The sequence below is a fragment of the Arabidopsis lyrata genome (genome assembly GCF_000004255.2).
Source record: "Arabidopsis lyrata subsp. lyrata unplaced genomic scaffold ARALYscaffold_1, whole genome shotgun sequence".
NCBI classification, from domain to species: Eukaryota; Viridiplantae; Streptophyta; class Magnoliopsida; order Brassicales; family Brassicaceae; genus Arabidopsis; species Arabidopsis lyrata.
Genome location: NW_003302555.1, coordinates 33,028,860 through 33,048,138, shown reverse-complemented (window position 1 = coordinate 33,048,138; position 19,279 = coordinate 33,028,860). Strand labels below are relative to the sequence as shown.

General features: G+C 33.6%; 1 protein-coding gene and 1 pseudogene across 1 annotated transcript; both read right to left on the bottom strand.

Moving 5' to 3' along the window:
- Nucleotides 1–5,187: 5,187 nt before the first annotated feature.
- Nucleotides 5,188–5,741, bottom strand: LOC110224805 (annotated as a pseudogene).
- A 9,508-nt stretch (nucleotides 5,742–15,249) lies between these two features.
- On the bottom strand, nucleotides 15,250–18,689 carry LOC110225125 (probable serine/threonine-protein kinase At1g09600). The gene is made up of 8 exons (XM_021014005.1): nucleotides 17,801–18,689; nucleotides 17,434–17,718; nucleotides 17,027–17,344; nucleotides 16,667–16,894; nucleotides 16,454–16,554; nucleotides 16,249–16,354; nucleotides 15,763–16,158; nucleotides 15,250–15,683 (listed from the first exon to the last, which is right to left on the bottom strand). The coding sequence occupies exons 1-8, from the start codon at nucleotides 18,251–18,253 to the stop codon at nucleotides 15,492–15,494; spliced, it is 2,079 nt and encodes a 692-aa protein (XP_020869664.1). The 5' UTR covers nucleotides 18,254–18,689; the 3' UTR covers nucleotides 15,250–15,491.
- Between the last annotated feature and the right edge of the window lie 590 nt (nucleotides 18,690–19,279).

Below are 19,279 nucleotides of genomic sequence, written 5' to 3'. Positions count from 1 at the left end.
AATGTGACAAATGTAAAGTATAACTAGTAGAGTAACAAACAAAGTAGACGATAACAAGCGTCTTTCCATTAAAATGAGTGAGCCTTAAAAAGCTTTAAGAATCTATGAAATAGAAAAATGTAACAAAAATAATAAACATTATCACATGTACGATCGCTAAATAAGTTATCGGCTAACTAATATAACGGATAAATACGTTATCGGCTTGGAAAAAGGCAGATCACATTCACTTATCAAGAGTTATAACACTAAGGTAATAAACCCATTAGACCTTAACACATATGTAAAACCTAATAGCCGTGCGCAGTTATATTCAAATGTAAAGTATAATTACTAGGGTAACAAACAAAGTAGACGATAACAAGCGTTTTTCCAATAAAATGAATAAAGGACTTCTAAATAAGTTACGGGTAAATACGTTATCGGGTTAAGAAAAGGCAGATCAAATTCACTTAGGAAATGTTATATCATTAAGGTAATAAACCCATTAGCCGTTAACACATATGTAAAACCTTGTAGCCGTTACGAAATGTGTGTTCAGCCACACAATGAAGTCAGATACTGATAGATAATTAAGAACGTAGCGGGTAACAACATCAACGGCTATATAACAACAAATTTGACAATGGTTAACTACGTTATCCAAAAATAGGAACACAATATCGAAATGCAAGACCAATAAAGAAGGTAAGTAATGCAACAAATAAGAAGCGGTGAATCAGTAATATAAAATGTTACAAATGTAAAGTTTAACTAGTAGGGTAACAAACAAAATAGACGATAACAAGCGTCTTTCCATTAAAATAAGCGAGCCTTAAAAAGCTTTAAGAATCTATGAAATAGAAAAAGGTAACAAAAATAATAAACATTATCATAGGAGATAGCGGGGTAGACAAGGTTGAAGGAAACAGTTAGTGGGGAAGATCATTGGAAGATTTATTGTAATTGAAAAGATCACTGGCGGACCAAGCGGATTTGTTCGGAAAATCCAACAAACCCCTGAGTGATGAATCTCTGATTAACTGAATTTCGTTCTTCTTCCAACGAGTCGATGATGCCTCTAAGAATTTTCATCTTGTAGTACACATTGGCCCTTTCTCCAAGGGGTTCTTCACCACCACCGATTAGACAATGATGAAGGTATCTCCCATCTATAAAACCCAGAAATAAAAACAATCTAAGAACAAAAAATACGACATAGATCCGAAAACATTAAACAAAAATAAAGTTTAATTGAGATACTTACTTTGACGAACTAATCGTAAACAAGCAGCAACTCGATCGAAGAATCGATATGAATATCGGAGAAAAAGAAAAAAAATTCGGAGATAGATGAAAATTGAAAACACTGAGAAAAAAAATAAAAAGCAGTTGATATAGAGCCCAAAAAACACGATCCTTCGATTTCTCACCGTTCTCATGATTAATACAATACAAATCTTATTCTTAAAGAAGTATCGAAAATCAAATCTTTGGAGAGATATGATATCTTTGTTCTGACACACAGCTACTTTTCCTGCATATATATTGGTCATTTTTTGGCTACAGTCGATGGCCAAATAGTACAAAATCCTGTCAGTTAATTTCCAACTCATCTGTGGTCACCGCCTATAGATTCCCAATAATATATGATCCGCCTAAATCATTCACAAATCACAAAATTTATTCTAGCAGCCATTTTTGAAATCTTTCACGCTTTTTTTTTTCTAATGTTCTTTATCTTAGAAATTGTTTTCGACAATAGTCTACCTTGTGATTGTAGGATTTCAAAATTCAGAATGGAGTGAAGAAAGAATATGTCGAACACTAACAGAGGTTTGTGATAAAAGCAAATTTGAAAATCAAGAAAAATTATGTTTCTGATTTACAAGTGTTTTTTTTATTACAGATTGAAGAGGCATCGACATCTGCTTTCAAAAACTTAGTTGGGAAGAATTTTTCAATCATTTCTTTTTGATGAAAAGGATAAAATCTACAGTCGGCATCAGTTGCTTAAGCTAGAGTTAAATATTGTTAATTTGTTGTATATACTTTATCCTTAAACGTGAATATTTTGTAGTATACTTTTTTGTAATAAATCAGTTTACTTTTTTAAATTCAGAAAATCATACTCTAATTATGTTAATAAATCATATTACTTTTTTAAAAATTCAGAAAAACATCTCATTAAAATTGTTGACAATTTGATTTTACTTACCTTATAGATGTGAAGATTTTCAAAACCGGCTGTTGCATCCGATTCAAGACTTATTCATTCTAGAAGTCATATGCTACTGAACTAGGAGAGCATGCAAATGGTCTGAGACGGTGAACAGTGAATTTTTTTAATTATCATACTTTTAAACAAATAATGAGATTTTTTTTTTTGAGAGATCGAGTTTATAACTAGAAAATTCTTATTCAATATTTAATCTCATTATATAATCTAATTATTTACATCCTATACTATTATTTGGAAAGTACATCCATTACGATTTTGTAAGAAATTATAATATTTGCCATTATAGATCTCTAATCATAATCATTTTATTTCCATGTCACTAATATTAATCAATTCATTAAAAAAACGGGTCAATGGGTCAAACGGTTAAAGTATTTATGGTATTTAAATTCTATAAAAAGTATAATATTAATAATATTTGAACTCTATAAAATTTAAAAATATATATATTCTGGAAACAATTTAAAAGCAAACTTTTAAATTGACTCAAATTATATGTATTTTAAATAAAAGTATTATTAAAAAGAAAAATAACAAAATGATGTTTAATTTCACGGAACGGAGTTATATGGTGGGACGGGTTTGTGTCGTTATTAATACGGGACGGTATATATATGACGGGTGAAATCCTAAAATTAATAATCAAAATAATCTTAAATACTTAACAAAATAAACAATATTAAAAAATACAAATAAAAAAAATAATTTTTAAGTTAAATAAATCAACCCGAGGGATACCGCAAGGTAAAATCTGGTGATACTGGGCCAAATACAGTTAGAACTGAGCAAACAAATCCCAATAGAGCCCACGTAAAAACTTCAACACAATACAAATATTTTTTTCCGTTCTCAATGACACAATTCAATTATGAATACCTAATTGAACCAAATAAATTGTCATCTCATATAAACAAAAATAGAATTTTAATGCAGCTAAATATATTTTATATACAATACAATATTCTTCCTTTCTTTATTTCCAAGTCATGTTTCTCAACCAAGTTAGATTAAAACAACATTTAATTCCTATAATAAAATAGTCCAATATGATATGGAATATAGATTTAAAATTTATTATCTATATTATTATTTAGTTCTACAAACAAAATATACAACCATCGTCAAATGAAATATACAACATTATATCCAAATAATAATAAAAATAAAACATTATGATATATTCCCTTTTATACTATACTATTATATTATATTATTATTTAATTCTTCAAACAAAATATACAATTTGATTTACACAAAATATTAAATTCCGTGCTATACAGCACTGGTCATGATATAGTATTTTAAATAACGCTAAATGCATATTAAAACAATATATACAATACCATAGGCTTTTTGGTAGAACAATGGATCTATCCAACATATATAAATTTCAGCATTTGCTTATAGTAGTAGCATTTAGCGCAAGAGATGACTGGGTTGGTACGTTCGCTTGTGATTAGGGGAAACATGGCATGGCATTGAGTAAGTTGTGAAAGATTGTTTTTCTCCTAACTCGTATGCCATGTAAGGCGGTGTTGATTTTTTTCAAACATGTATCGACAATATATTTTGTCTTCTTCCCAGTTTAGATTTTGTGAATACAGTTTGCACTCTTCTATATGTCCCCTGCAAAGATTGACAATACTGTAAAGATAAATTGCCTCTATAAAGATTAACAGAAGTCATGACATATTTAAGAAAATATTGCTCGTGTCTGAAAATGATCCTTTGAAAAGATAATAATAACATTCTAAAACTCAGTATAATGATTATGGAATATGCACACAAGATGAAACTGGATTTTTCATAGAAAGCAAAGCAGAGGACTTACGGTCAGTAACATTCATTGAGCCTGGTGAATCCATGCCCAACCAAACATAAAATGTAAAATAGAGGATGGCAGTACCAATCACAGCCATACCATGATACCAACTACAACCAGGCTGAAAACCCACCAGCACGAACGGCTATTTGTGTTATATCTGCCACTTAGTATTTGGAAACATGTACACGTCAGGTTATACAAATAGCTAAACTAAAGAAGAACCTGCAATGCTTCTCTCGAAGATCGTCCGACGGCACTGGAGACCCGCAAAACAGTAATATGGCTAAGCATGTCTATTTGAAGAATACTACTGGAGAATCGGATCAAGATACTCATGTGAATCGATTTTAGATCATTACTAAAGTTGTTTCCTTTAGTAACAACAATCACATTGGAGAATGGCTTTATTTGAGCATAGAGCCCCCAAAAGAAATGCAGCAACAGTAATATAGGCAGACATCGCCCTGCAGCAAAACAGTAATATGGCTAAGCATAATTCACAACAATTCAAAAGATAAATTAATCTTGTAAATGTATTCATGTATCAGCACCTTCCTGAACCAGTCACTGGAGAATTAAGTTACATAATAGATATATGCAAAGAATCGCAAAGTAGCAAGATGGTCATCTTGGATATAGTGCTATACTACATTCCGAAAAACCCTTCAACTCCATTACGTATAGCATCTAATATGTATAACTAAGAGAACTTCACAAATTATAATTAAGAATGTTTGATGAGAGCAAATAAGAGATGTCAATATCATCATGACTATCACCACAAAATTTAAGTGAGCTTACCTTAACCATCTCTGGAGGTCCTTCATCTTTCGCTAAAACTCACCTGGTTATATTTATTGACAAAAAGAAGATGATGATGCATACTGCAAAGACGAACACGATCACGAAATCAAGTAGAAAGCAAAATGAGCTATTTATTTTAAGCACAGATAACTCGTACATGTCACAGTTTCTAACATGAAAATCCCTCTGCCATAAAGATGCTACTGCAAGATACATAATTCCCCACCTCTTATCTTGATATGATATGACTTATGATTGGACTTTGATACTCATCCCCAAAACAACAAATTAAGTATTTATTTATGCAAGTACATAAGCTTCACCTCTCTTTAACCGTTCAATCAGTCGTCCATGTAGTAGTATGAGCCTCCAACCTGGTGGACTCTAATTTATTGATCCTTGGCTTCAAGTTAGTCGGATCCCGTCTGAATGTGATGTTCAAGTTCTGCGAAGGAAAACCAGGTAATTTGCTTTATCGGGGTTTGATTGTATAGAAGTGTCACGTAAGACAACTTACCGATAAGAAGAGGGTCATTCCACTGAGCAGTGACTGTGGAGAATGAGCCATAAACTTGATAGATGGTTATACTTCACTGCTTCATACACTGATACACAATGATTCCGTCTGCCAGGTTAATAGCCATTATGAAGTCATGCTCCAAGATAAACGCGGTTTTCTTTGCGTGAAAGAAACCGTTTGATGACTTTTGAAGCAGTGATTCGTTGCTCGGAGTCCAAATACGCACTTGGCTCACGGATAGATATCAGCGGGCTTCCCCAAACATAAAGTAATGCCAACCCTCTGCGACTCTCCACGGCTCCACCCGACAGGGTTTTCAACGCTTGATCCAACAATTGGTCGACCAGAAGCAGTGTCATCACATCCGACATCCTTTCATGAAGCTACTGTCTCACTGTATCCTCACGCTACCAAGCATACGTTTGTGGTTTGTAAGACACAGAGGGATTGTGTAAAATTTAACGATTAAAACAAAGAGAGAGAGAGAGGGAAAGAAATTTATGAACCTTGATACATCTACGGAGGTTGAAAAGAGGGACTCAGCATAAAAATCCAAAGTGGAAATTTATGAACCTTGATACATTCTTTGGCGGTTTCAATCATTTTCCGAAACTGCAGTTTTGTTTTAATGATCGATTAATGTTTTTTTTTTCAGTAACACGTGTCAATCATTCGTGTGCTGACGTGTCACTCTCCTTGGAGAGATAGACTCCTTTTATATATATATACTAGATACAGGACCCACACCTTGCGCGAGAGGAAGTTGATAGTCACAATTTTCTGTATAAATAAAGAAATTGTTCAATATTTAAAAAGGTTGAATATTTTGTGTCTTTCAATAAATTTCTTTATATACGTATAAATCAGTGTTTTTACGTCCGACCTGAACCGTCCGGTATGTTTGGTTAACCTGCGACTCATACATATATCCAGTTTAGGTTTAGTGCTAATGTCCGTTAAAAGATAGGATTTTAGATTTTTTGTGTATTCACTATTTAGTTATTTTTAGAACTTTTTCAGTTTTTCATATTCACTATCCTACTATCTTAGTATATTTTATGGTTTTAGTTGGATTAAAAATATTTAATCATGTTACTATTATTGTTAGACTTCATATTTTGTAAAACATGATATGATTATTGTAATTTTAATTTTTATATTTATAAAACTATATAATCTCTACAAATTTTAAATAAATTAAAATAATAATCAATTGATCCGTGTTTGAAACCAGTTAACCTAGTGACTCAGAAAGAAGTCTGCTTCATTGTTTGGATTGGATTTAAAAACATTGATACAAATATGTAAAAGAAATTGCATGATTATAGACGATTAATGGAGAAAGATTAAGCAAATGGAGTACGTATTATAGATTTTACACTATTACATATTATTGAACATATTATAGATTTTACACTACTACATATTATTAAATATATTATAGCATGATTATAAGTTAAGTAAAAGAAATAGTAAAACGTTAAATGAATAAAAGAAACTAACTTTAGCATCAATCAAGATTAATTTTGGATGCTTTCACCAACATTAGCAAAGTATTGTAGCCTTTACTACATTTTAATGATCTTGCTAATATAGAGATAAAGGTGGTCTCGAAGGTCTCGAAGCCTCTCTTACTAATATTAGTTACATAATCATTTGTTTAAGTTTGTGGTATATTTATTTTGGAAATATTTGTTGCATAATTATTTGCAATTTTAATTAGAAATTCGTTTTGATTGATGGAATATATGTATATATAATACTAATGGCAAATTCTGTAAATAGTCTAATAAAATTTGGGCAATTATTTAAATAGGTGACAAATCATTCTGAGAGCGACACGTCAGCATGGCAATCTTGTTCAGGGCCGGCCCGCAGGACAGGCCACCCAAGCGGTGGCTTGGGGCATCACAATTTTTTTTTTTTAAGGTTTTTTTTTTTTTTTTAGTAAAAAGGCCCATAAAATAAAAATATTTGGTAGAAACTAAAGTTTTTTTCGAAAAAAATAAATAAAATAGGACCCAAACAATTAAATTTGAATGTAATAATATTCAAAATATCATTATTTTGTATAATTTACTAAAAATAGGTCAAAAAAAAATTTTAGCCCTAAAACTTATAAATATATTGGGCATCATTTTATTTTTCGTGTAGGGCCTCACAAATACTCGGACCGGCACTGATCTTGTTAATAACACGTTAATCATTCTAAGTTTATTTTTAGAGTGTTTCTCTATTAATATATAAGAGATGATTTAAAAGAATGGAGAATATTAATCAGAGAAACTGTTAGCATTTTGACTATACAACTCAATATCCTAAATCCTAAAGTTGACTATAGTTTCCGATGCATCACCTTCCATTTGCCGGACTCGAGGCTTTAGCGGCTCAAGTTGAGCCTGTCGGTTATCATCTCTCTTAGCCTTGTCGGCTTGAGCTCGTCGTCGTACAGCCAACAAGTTCTGTCTTTCATGTTCTTTCAACATTCCATCTAAGTTTCCTTCTCCTGGAATTAGTGGTCCGGAGTACTGAATCATCCCTCTCTTATCGCCATCATAACCCTATCTTCGCCAAATTAAAAACAACACGAGAAACATACAACAACACAACAAGAACAATGTTACCGGTTCTTAGCTAGAGGATGAGACGTAATCTTTCTTCAAACCATACGGTTTCTCAAGCAATCTTTGGGACAAATTGTAATTTGCTTAACCATCCTCAAGCCAACGTTGATTCACTATTAGAGCTATCAATTGGGCAGGCCGCCCGTGGGCTTGCCCAGTCCAAATGCACATGGGCAAACAATTTTACGGTTTTGACGGAAATTTTTTTGATTTTACGGTTTTTGGAGGGAAAACGCAATTTTCCCGCCAAAAATGATTTTATTATATTGGGGGAAAACACAATTTTACATTTGGCGGAAAAACGCAATTCTTCGATTTTATGGTTTTGGTGGGAAAACGCAATTTTCCCCTTAAAATCATTATTTTATTGTATTGGTGAAAAAAATAATTTTACGATTTTACCGTTTTGGCGGGAAAAAGCAATTCCATAATTTTTCCGCCAAAATCGTGATTTTATTGTATTGGTAAGAAAACACAATTTTACAATTTTATCGTTTTGGCGGGAAAATGCAATTCTCCGATAATTATAATTTGGCTGAAAACCCCAATTTCTCAATTTTCCCTCTAAAATCATGATTTTTTATTTATCATTAATCTATATATAATAGCAATGTAATAAATACCATTTGCACATCTGAACTATTGCGTCTTTTTATCGCAACCTTTCGTTTAAATCGGTTATTTTTTTATGGTTATGTCTTTTTATTGAATTTTCTCTTTGAATTTTCGTTGAATTATTTACGGTTATATTTGTTCAATTACAGTCGTATCTTTTCAGTTTACAGTTATATCTTTATAGTTGCATTTATTCATTTAAAGTTACGTCTTTCCATTATATAATTTCATTGTATTTTTTGTATAGTTAGTAATTCTACGAAGTTTTTTTACATTAACCATTAGACTACATATCAAATTGGTTTTATTAACCAAAATAACAACCTCAATAAATGCATTTTGCACTTCTGAACGGTTGTGTCTCTTTATCGTAACTTTCCGATAAAATATTAACGGTTATTTTTTCGGGTGTGTGTTTTTATCACAACTCTTCATTAAAATATTGACGGTTACTTTTCGGGTGTGTCTTTTTATTGCAACTTTCCGTTAAAATATTGGTTGTTACTTTATTCGTTTGTGTTTTTTTATCACAGCTTTCCGTTAAAATATTGACGGTTATTTTTTCTCGGTTGTGTCTTTTTATCGCAACTTTCTGTTAAAATGTTGACGGTTATTTTTTCTCGGTTGTATCTTTTTATCGCAACTCTTCGTTAAAATATTGACGGTTAATTTTTTAGTTGATGGTTATTTTTCGGTTGTGTCTTTTTCGCAACTTTTCCTTAAAATATTAACGGTTACTTTTTTTGTTGACGGTTATTTTTTTTGTGTTTTTTTCTCGCAACTTTCCGTTAAAATATTGACGGTTACTTTTTTCATTTCTGTTTTTTATTATAACTTTTTATTAAAATATTGACGATATTTTTTTCTCGATTGTGTCTTTTTTTGTCTGTTAAAATATTGACGGTTATTTTTTTCTCGGTTGTGTCTTTTTATCGCATTTTTTTGCTAAAATATTAACAGTTATTTTTTCTCGGTTGTATCTTTTTATCGCAACTCTTCGTTAAAATATTGACGGTTACTTTTTTCGTTGACAGTTATTTTTTCGGTTATATCTATCGTAACTTTCCGTTAAAATATTGACGGTCATTTTTTTTATTGTGTCTTTCTATCGCAACTTTCCGTTAAAAGTTTGACGGTTATTTTTTTTCGATTGTGTCTTTTTATCGCAACTCTTTGTTAAAATATTGACAGTTCTTTTTTTCGTTGATGATTATTTTTTTGGTTGTGTATTTTTATCGCAACTTTCCGTTAAAATGTTAATATTTCTTTTCTCGTTTGTCTCTTTTTATCGCAACTTTTCGTTAAAATATTAACGGTTATTTTTTCTCGGTTGTATCTTTTTGTCCTAGCTTTTTGTTAAAATATTTACGGTTACAATTTTTCATTGATGGTTATTTTTTCGGTTGTGTCTTTTTATCGTAACTTTCAGTTAAAATATTAACTGTTTCTTTTTTTGTTTTTGTCTTTTTATCGTATATTTCTGTTAAAATATCGACGGTTTCTTTTTCTCGGTTGTGTCTTTCTATCGCAACTTTCCGTTAAAATATTGACAGTTATTTTTCTCGGTTGTGTCTTTTTATCGCAACTCTTCGTTAAAATATTGAAGGTTATTTTTTTCCGTTTGTGTCTTTTTATCGCAATTTTTCGTTTAAATATTGACTGTTATTTTTTCTCGGTTGTGTCATTTTATCGCAATTCTTCGTTAATATTTACGGTTACATTTTTCGTTGACAGTTATTTTTTCTAATGTGTCTTTTTATCATAACTTTTCGTAAAAATGTTGACATTTACTTTTTTTTGTTGTGTGTTTTTATCGCAACTTTTCGTTAAAATATTGACGGTTATTTTTTCTCGGTTGTGTTTTTTATCGGCACCTTCCGTTAAAATATAGACGGTTATTTTTTCTCGGTTATGTCTTTTTATCGCAACTCTTCGTTAAAATATTGACGGTTACTTTTTGTGTTGACGGTTATTTTTCTGGTTGTGTTTTTATATCTTTTTGGTTTTGACCCGCTAGAATTTTTTCTCTCTATATTATAACTCTTCGTTAGTTATTTTGTCACTTATAAATAATTTATATTCACAACAAATGTTTCAAAAGAGTTTTTTAATCATAATTTTTTTTTTACATTTTTATTCATAATTTTTTTAAATATCTTTAGAAAATATTTACGATATATCTTTAAGACATAGTTAATTTTATATAATAATTCAATTATTTGAATATATTATAATAATAATTTAATACATAAACGTAATAAAATATATTTGTTGAAAATGAGTTCCCCGCGATATCGCGGGGTTCATAACCTAGTAACAATAATAAAAATGGACTGACCATGGGCTTGCCCATATAGACGTGGTCTTTATTGGGCATGAACATTTTTTGAACCATTGTCCATTATGACTAGGCCTGGGCATAAAACCCGAATCCGATTATATCCGATCCGAATATATCCGATCCGAATCCGATTTGAAATCCGAATGCCCAGGCCTAATTATGACCATCCAACTTCAGCCCATAAAAAAACTATCCGTACGGACACGCCCGATGGTCCATGAACGGACCATTTGACAGCTCTATTCACTATAGTGTCTCTCATACTTCTAAACTGTAACCCATCTAGAGTACATGCTAACGTACGTTGGTTTTGAGAACATGAAAGACATTGGAAAACATGTTTAAAAATATTAGAAATGCTCTCATATAAATTCTAGAATTTGAAATGAATGTAAGACATTCCATGAATGACTTAATTTGGTTGTAAATTTGTGGTTATACATGTCCCACATTATGAAGACAAAAAAAAAAACATCTTAAATTTTTGCTCAGTTATAAAAAATTCACCCCTTAGACCATCTTCATCGTTAACGATCTCAAAAAGAATATCTCAAAATTAAATAAAAAAATATTAGGTTTATTATGATTTTATTGTCTAATTAAATTTTAAATAAAAAACAGAAATGTACCAATAAAATTAAAACAGGTGGCAAAGAAGCGTCTCTCATTTGAGAGACAATCCTCTTAATTCTGACTGAACCTTTATGCGTAAATTCACATCTTTTATTAATGGAAATTTTTTTGATGTAGTGACTTTGTCCGTGTCAACAAACAATTCGAAATGCCTCGACTTTTTTAGAACAGATCCGAGTCAAATAGCAATGATTCGAAGCACTTATTTTTACACTATTTCGGAAACCCAAGGACTCAATCGTATGGATATGTAAAATACAGGATTGGAGAGACGATCCTCCCTTTCTTTCCTCCTTTTCTATTTCTTTTTATTAATTTAGTTCTGAGAAACTCTGTTAAAACTCCCCGATGGAGATGCTCTTATCATTCTCACGAACAACTATTTTTCATTGCGCTATTTATGTCAACAAAGAATTTGAACCGAACCAAATTGACCAAACCGAACTGAACCAAAGTTGATCCAATTTGGTTTTGTTTCTCTTTTGTATTGAATACCAATCGGCACATTTCAAATTAATTTCGGTTCTCGAATTTGGTTCAGTTAGGTTAAGTAGTCCCATACCGACAGTTCTTCGTTTTCTTTTGTTTCTATTTTTAATCGGTTTCAGTCGAAATAACCGAAAAACCAAACTAACCTAAATTTTGACATTAACCAAAATATACCAAATTTAACCGGAATTTACTGAATTTCTTATAATTAAAATCTAACCAAACCGATTTTGTTTTTGGATTTCTTCCACAAAGTTTTCCCCATACCGAAAAACTGAAGAACCGAACAAGTAACTAGACTAGCCGAACTAATTCAATGCCCTACCCCTACAAGCCTTTTTGTTTTGCATGATAGTATCACTTATGGAAGAAAAAAAAAATGATAGTATCACTTTATTTGATGGTTTTTGTAAAAACATGTAATAAAATCTTTAGCATGTAATTATGTAATAGACCCTTTAAAATTATGTATATAAAGAAAATATACTTGATTTGGATTTGGATCTTTAGCAGTCTTTTCCTATGTAAAGCAGGTTTGGATCAGATATCTACTCTCAAAGGAGTCCTAAAGGATTATGGTGATGCAACGGGACAGAGAGTAAACCTTGACAAGTCTTCCCTCACTTTTGGTGCAAAAGTCAACTCAGTTATCAAGATTGGCATCCAAAGCAGCATGGGAATCATAAATGAAGGAGGAGCAGGTACTTATTTGGGTCTTCCAGAGTGTTTTAGTGGCTCCAAAGTGCAGCTCCTAGACTACATAAAGGACAAGTTAAAGGCAAGGTTATCAGGATGGTTTGCAAGGTCTTTGTCCATGGGTGGTAACGAGATTTTACTTAAAGCTGTGGCTTTGGCCATGCCCGTTTACGCGATGTCTTGTTTTAAGTTAACAAAGACGACTTGTGCAAACCTAACAAGTGCAATGAGTGATTTCTGGTGGAGTGCTTTGGAACACAAAAGGAAAATACATTGGGTGAGTTGGGAAAGAATGTGTTTAACAAAGGCTGAAGGTGGTTTAGGTTTCAGAGATATAGAGTCTTTCAATCAATCTCTACTCGCTAAACAAGCATGGAGACTCATTCAGAATCCAGATTGTCTTTTCTCAAGGCTAATGAAGAGCAGATACTTTGAATGGGATGACTTCCTTAACGCAAATGTCAGCTCAAGACCATCTTATGCTTGGAGAAGCATTTTACACGGAAGAGAATTATTGGTTAAAGGGATGAGGAAAATGGTGGGGAATGGGAAGTCTCTCAATGTTTGGATTGACTAATGGATATATGACAATGGGTTGAGAGCTCCACTAATCAAGAATCCTATCATAGATATTGATATGATGGTGGAAGATTTAATTGATGTGGATGCTAGAGGTTGGGACCGTGATATGTTAGATGATCTCTTCTACCCAGATGATGTACTTCTGATCCTTTCAAAAAACCAGTCATATCCAAAGATGATTTCTACTGCTGGGAACATACAAAATGTGGTGAATACTCGGTCAAATCTGGTTACTGGTTAGCCTGCAGATTAACTAACAACCCGAGCTTCCTTGCAGCATATGCACTGCCTTCTCTTAATGCTTTGAAAGAGCAAATCTGGACCATTCAAACGGCTCCCAAGATCAAGATTTTTCTATGGAGAGCTCTAAGTGCAGCACTACCTGTCGCAAACTTACTTCTTCAAAGGGGAATGAGCATTGATAATCGTTGTCAGACTTGTGGACAGGATGGTGAATCCATTAACCATGTCCTCTTCTTGTGCCCTTTAGCAAGACAGGTATGGGCTCTTTCTGAGTTTCCTTTTCCATATGGGGGTTTTAGTGATAATTATGTCTTCCAAAACTTCCAAGCTCTTTATGAGATTAAGAAGAATGTTAAGATCCCTCTGAGAAACATGAGATGTTTTCCTTGGGTCCTTTGGAGGCTTTGGAAAAACAGAAATAAGCTCTTTTTTGATGGGGTTAGCTATGGTCCAAAGGAAACTGCCTTAAAAATAAGTGAAGATATGGAGGAGTGGTTCTCTTCTCAGCTTATACCCTCATCTGTTGCTGTTGAGAAAACCATCTCTACGCAGGCTATAAGGAGAATTTGGGATCCTCCCCCTTTAGCTTGGCATAAGTGTAATATCGGGTTTTGCTGGTCAAATAAACACAAACTGGCTGGGGCTGCTTGGGTCGTTAGAAACTCGGAGGGTGTGGTTCTGTATCATAGCAGGAGGGCTTTCATTGATCTCCATGATAAAAATGAAGCAACCCTTAACTCTTTTACATGGGCCATTGAAAGCATGCAATCTCTGCATTTGGACAAAGTTGTTTTTGCTTCGGAAGCGCATGACATCATTGGTGCCTTCAGAAGACCGAAGGCATGGCCTTCTATCACTCATCAGGTTACTGAAATTAACTATTTTTTGGAGAAGATTGTGGACTGGAAACTTGAGTTGGAAACTGTGGAAACAAATAGAGGAGCCTCGCTGATCGCTAAATCAGTGGTTTTGGACTTCAGACTCAATTCTTATGTAGCGGCTGGTCATCCCAGATGGCTCGATGGACTTTTTGGTGAAGAGAGAGTCTCCTCTTAAATCGTTTTCCTTTTCTCTGTGTAATGTTTGTCCTCTTCTTTGGCTAATTTTTTGGTAGATTAGGAATACTCTCGTTTGTTTCCTAATCCTCTCATCTTGGTTGTGTCAAGATTGAAGTGTTTTGTACATGTATCTTTAACCATCAATATAATCTTTCAGACGAAGAAAAAAAAAAAATAATAATCCATTGCAGCACGCCTGGCAGTAGAAAATAATCCAATATAATCCAAAAAAAAAAAGAAAATAATCCAATATAATCTACGGAAGAATGATTCTGGGTTCAAAGCCTGGCAGTAGAAAATAATTTTATTTTAAAATTTTATATTCTTTGTTTCATAAAGAAACTGAAAACGTCTTTCAACTTTTATCATTTTGCTTTTAAATTTTATATTCTTTCGTTTTTAAAACATTAAACGCCTCATTTTACTGTGCTGGCACAGTGTGCCACCAAGGCAAGACCAGTTTCTCTCCTTTTTCGCCTGTAAGAACCGTATCTTTAAACACTCATAGAATAAAGATCTCGTGTTCTGTTCCAATGATAGAGCTAAAGTTTCTCATTGAGAGGAATGAACTAAATATGTAAAATGAAACAGTAAACAATTACTTAATCGAGATTTATTAGATTATCAAAAGAATGGAGAATATAAGTCATGTAAACTGTTAGCAATTTGACTATACAACCCAAGATTCTAAATCTAAACCTTTCTTCTAAACCATACAAAGTCTAACAAACAAAAAATGGCAAGTATGGTGAAGAACCATCATCAGATTTTCCAAAAAAGTTTGTTTATTATTGTACTACTTTCTCTAAGAAACTCATTATGAATAAATCTCCCAAAATATCACCTTCCATTAGCTGGAAACGAGGCTTGAGCCTGTCGGTTATCGTCTCTCTTAGCCTTATCGGCTTGAGCTCGTCGTACGGCCAACAAGATCTGTCTTTCATGTTCTTTCAACATTTCATCCAAGTTTCCTTCTCCTGGAATCAATGGTCCTGAGTATTGAATCCTCCCTCTCTTCTCACCATCATAGCCCTGTTTTCACCAAATTATCATCAGCCATAAATATAGAAACACAAGGAACTAACAACAACAATGTTATTTTTGTTTTTACCATTATTGAATCTTTGCTAGAGGATGAGGGGTCATCTTTCCTAAAACCATTAGGTTTCTCCAGCAATCTTTGGGACAAATTGAAATTCTCTGAACCATCTTCAAGCCAGCGTTGATTTACTATAGCGTCTCTCATACTTCCAAACTGTGATCCATCTCTAGTAGGTGCCATTGAGTTTGAGAATCTCGACAATTGGGCAGCCCCGCGTTGGCCATAGGACCTTTGTGTTCTCAGTTGGCTTGATCCGTTAGGGTGATTGTCTCCATTTGTGTAGATTGGGTAGGGATTTTGTGCAGTGATACCCTTCAGTGGTTCAATCCGGAAGCCATTGCCAGAATCTCCCTCAGGATTGAACGTCTCACTCACGCTTGTCTTGTTAGTCTGCCCTAGCCGTTTCTTTGAAAGGAAAAATTCCAAGCAATAAGATAGAAGCATAGGCATACATACACAAACACATTCACATGCATCTATAGACTAAGAAGTTACCTGTATTGATGACAGTAACTCAGCATTGGCATTAGGAGCCGGTACAGCTTTGGACTCCCTAGCCAACCGCTTCGGTTCATTCTGTTTAGTGCTCGCACCTTTCCGTCTGCTCATGAGAAAAATTGGGAGTCATAAAGGTTACTGCAATGGTACTAAGAAAAAACTTGCAAATGGTCACAAAAGGTGGAGAAGCTCTGAATCTTACCGTCTTGCTTCCTCTTCTCGAAGCTTGGCATCAAATTCTTTCCTTGGCTGATATCTCGGTAAGCTTGAAGGCTCGCTTGGAAAAGGCTTTGTCGTAAAGAACTGAAAAAAAGGAATATCAACATGTATGTATAAGAAAAATTGTAAAAGTACGCAAAAAGTGTAAAACATATTGAAGTCTGAATCTAGTAGCAGAGTTAAAGTCTAGGTTAACCTCGCTTTGAAGGGCAGAAGATGCGGTTCCACGTGCATCTGGTTCTACAGCTAGAAGAACCTCAAGGAGGGCCAAAGCTGAAGAGGGAAGATCCTTAAATGTATCAGCTACACATCGCTTGTACGGATGTTGAGGTTTAAAGATGGTTGCATGCCGTAAGCGTGATCTTCTCCAATACTCCTCAGAAGGTGATCCACAGAGTTTAAAGATCTTATGCATTTGTTCTACCTGTTCATATAAGAAACAAAAGGTTCTTTTGATATGCCTAAGATAACATAAAACGTTTAACTTGTTTGGCGTAATCAAAGCCAACGTGCCAAATCTTAAAAAGGGAATTGTGTTTCATAAAGGAAACTATACCTCGGTTCTTCCGGGCAGAAGGGGCTTTCCAGTAAAGAGTTCAGCAAGTATGCATCCTGTGCTCCACAGATCAACTGTAACTCCATAGTCTGTTGACCCGAGCAGAAGTTCAGGTGGGCGGTACCACAATGTCACAACACGGCTGGTAAGAGGCTGCTTTCGTTGGCCCCGGTAAAAATTAGAGAGACCAAAATCACCAATCTTGAGATTATTGTTACGATCAAGCAGAAGATTTGAGCACTTGATGTCACGGTGCAGCACACCACAGCTATGGCAATGTTCTAACCCAAGCAGCAATTGCTTCATATAGCATTTAATCTAGCAAAAGCATATCAAATGTTACACAAATGAGTATAACCACACCAAAATCACTACAAGCGCATAGCACACTTCAGAACGTTGTTTACCTGTGCCTGTGAGAACTTAATCCCAGGGGTTGAAGCAAGGCCAGAGAGATCATGATCCATATATTCAAATATAAGATACATACTTCCCGAAGCCTTCGAAATGATTAGCCCTTCGAGTTTCATAACATTTGGATGGTTAAGCCTACGAAGAATAATGATTTCTCTTGCCATAAACCTCACACTCTCAGGATCCATATTAGCAAACCGAACCTTCTTAAGCGCAACAATCTGGTTAGTTTCGAGATCACGAGCTCTGTACACACTGCTATACGTCCCCTGCCCAATCTGCAATCGAAAAAAAAAAAACAAAACTTTAGCATCATCATCCAAAAGCAAAGATTCCAAATTCCATTAACAATCCCCTCACCATCTCCAACTTCTCGAACGAATCAGCACTACGAGGAATCCATCCATTAATAGCTTCACCAGCAACTGAAACTAACCAAGAAGGCCAACCAGCAATAACTTTAGCAGCTCTATCTCCATTACTCACACTACCAATCCTACTCATCCTAGGCTGCAATGGTCCTACATTATCAACTATCTCCAAAACGTTTCCTTTTTGCAACACTGATTCACAAGATTTCATCTCAAAGCTACTCTCTTTCTTCTCCTCCACCTCCTCCACTTCCTCATCAGAGAAAGTGTCCTTGGTCTCATCAGGTATTAACCTCAATGTAGCTTCGTTTCCATTAACACTAGTTTCCTCTGAATCAGATTGTTTCTTTGAAGCTTTAGGATTCTCTTTACTAATACTTACATGATTCGTCTCAATGTAATCATCATTAGTTCGTACTCCTTTTGAGCAAATACAACCCATAATTTGATTCTTCTTCCTTCTTCTTCACAGAAACTAATTCAAATAAAGATTCAACCTTTTTCGATTCCACAATGCAAAGATTTGAACTTTAGTATCTAAATAACGAAATTGATGAAAAGAAGTGAAAGTTTTGTAAGAAAGTTTCGAAATTTAAAGAACCCAGAAACAAAATCAGATCTTTGGAAGAAGAAGAAGAGGAAAAGGTGAGATTTTTTTTGTGTAGATCTAACAAAAACAGGGGACTTTTTCAGATCAACATTGTTGATTACGAAAGAAGTAAGACTTGGTCAAGTAAAGAAGGAAAATTGAGGAGAAAGATGGAAGAATTTTTGGGAAAGGAGAGATTTTCGGATCTGGGTTGGTTCATAGTGGTAGAGTTGAGGAAAATGAAATTGAAATCAGAGGTAAGGTAAGTGAGTCGGTTGGTTTAGGGTTTTCAAAAGGAAATTTTGAGAAAAAAAAGAAAAAGAAAAAGAGAATTGATGAAGAAGGAAACAGAAGCAAAAGAAAAAGTCAAAGGTTAGGGAGGATCTGAGAAAATGATTAAGGTTATTAATTTATTATACTAAATGACTTTATTTTCCATATTTTAATACGGAATTATCCTAACCAAATTACAAAGAATTAAACCTGAATTTTGTATAAGAGAATCGAGAATTTGAAATCAGATTTTGGTTTAATTTAGAAGAAAAATTCTTGGACTAGGGAGAAATAAAGTTTACAAATGGGTCTAAAGTTTAGAATAATTACAAGAAAACTAGTATAGGTTTTTTTTATGGGCGTGGGATAAATGTGGTTGACTTCTTGGACACTTGTATTTAATGTTGGTTAGGTGAATTGATGCTTACACGGCGACAAAAAAACCGATATAGAAAACGTCTCGACGGAAATGAAAATATCTAAGTTGTATAGACATTCAATGAATATATTACATCATTTTGACATTTGTATATATACACGTACATAGAATGTTAAAAATAATAATAGTGAATGTTATAAATAATAATAGTGTTAAATAATTAGATC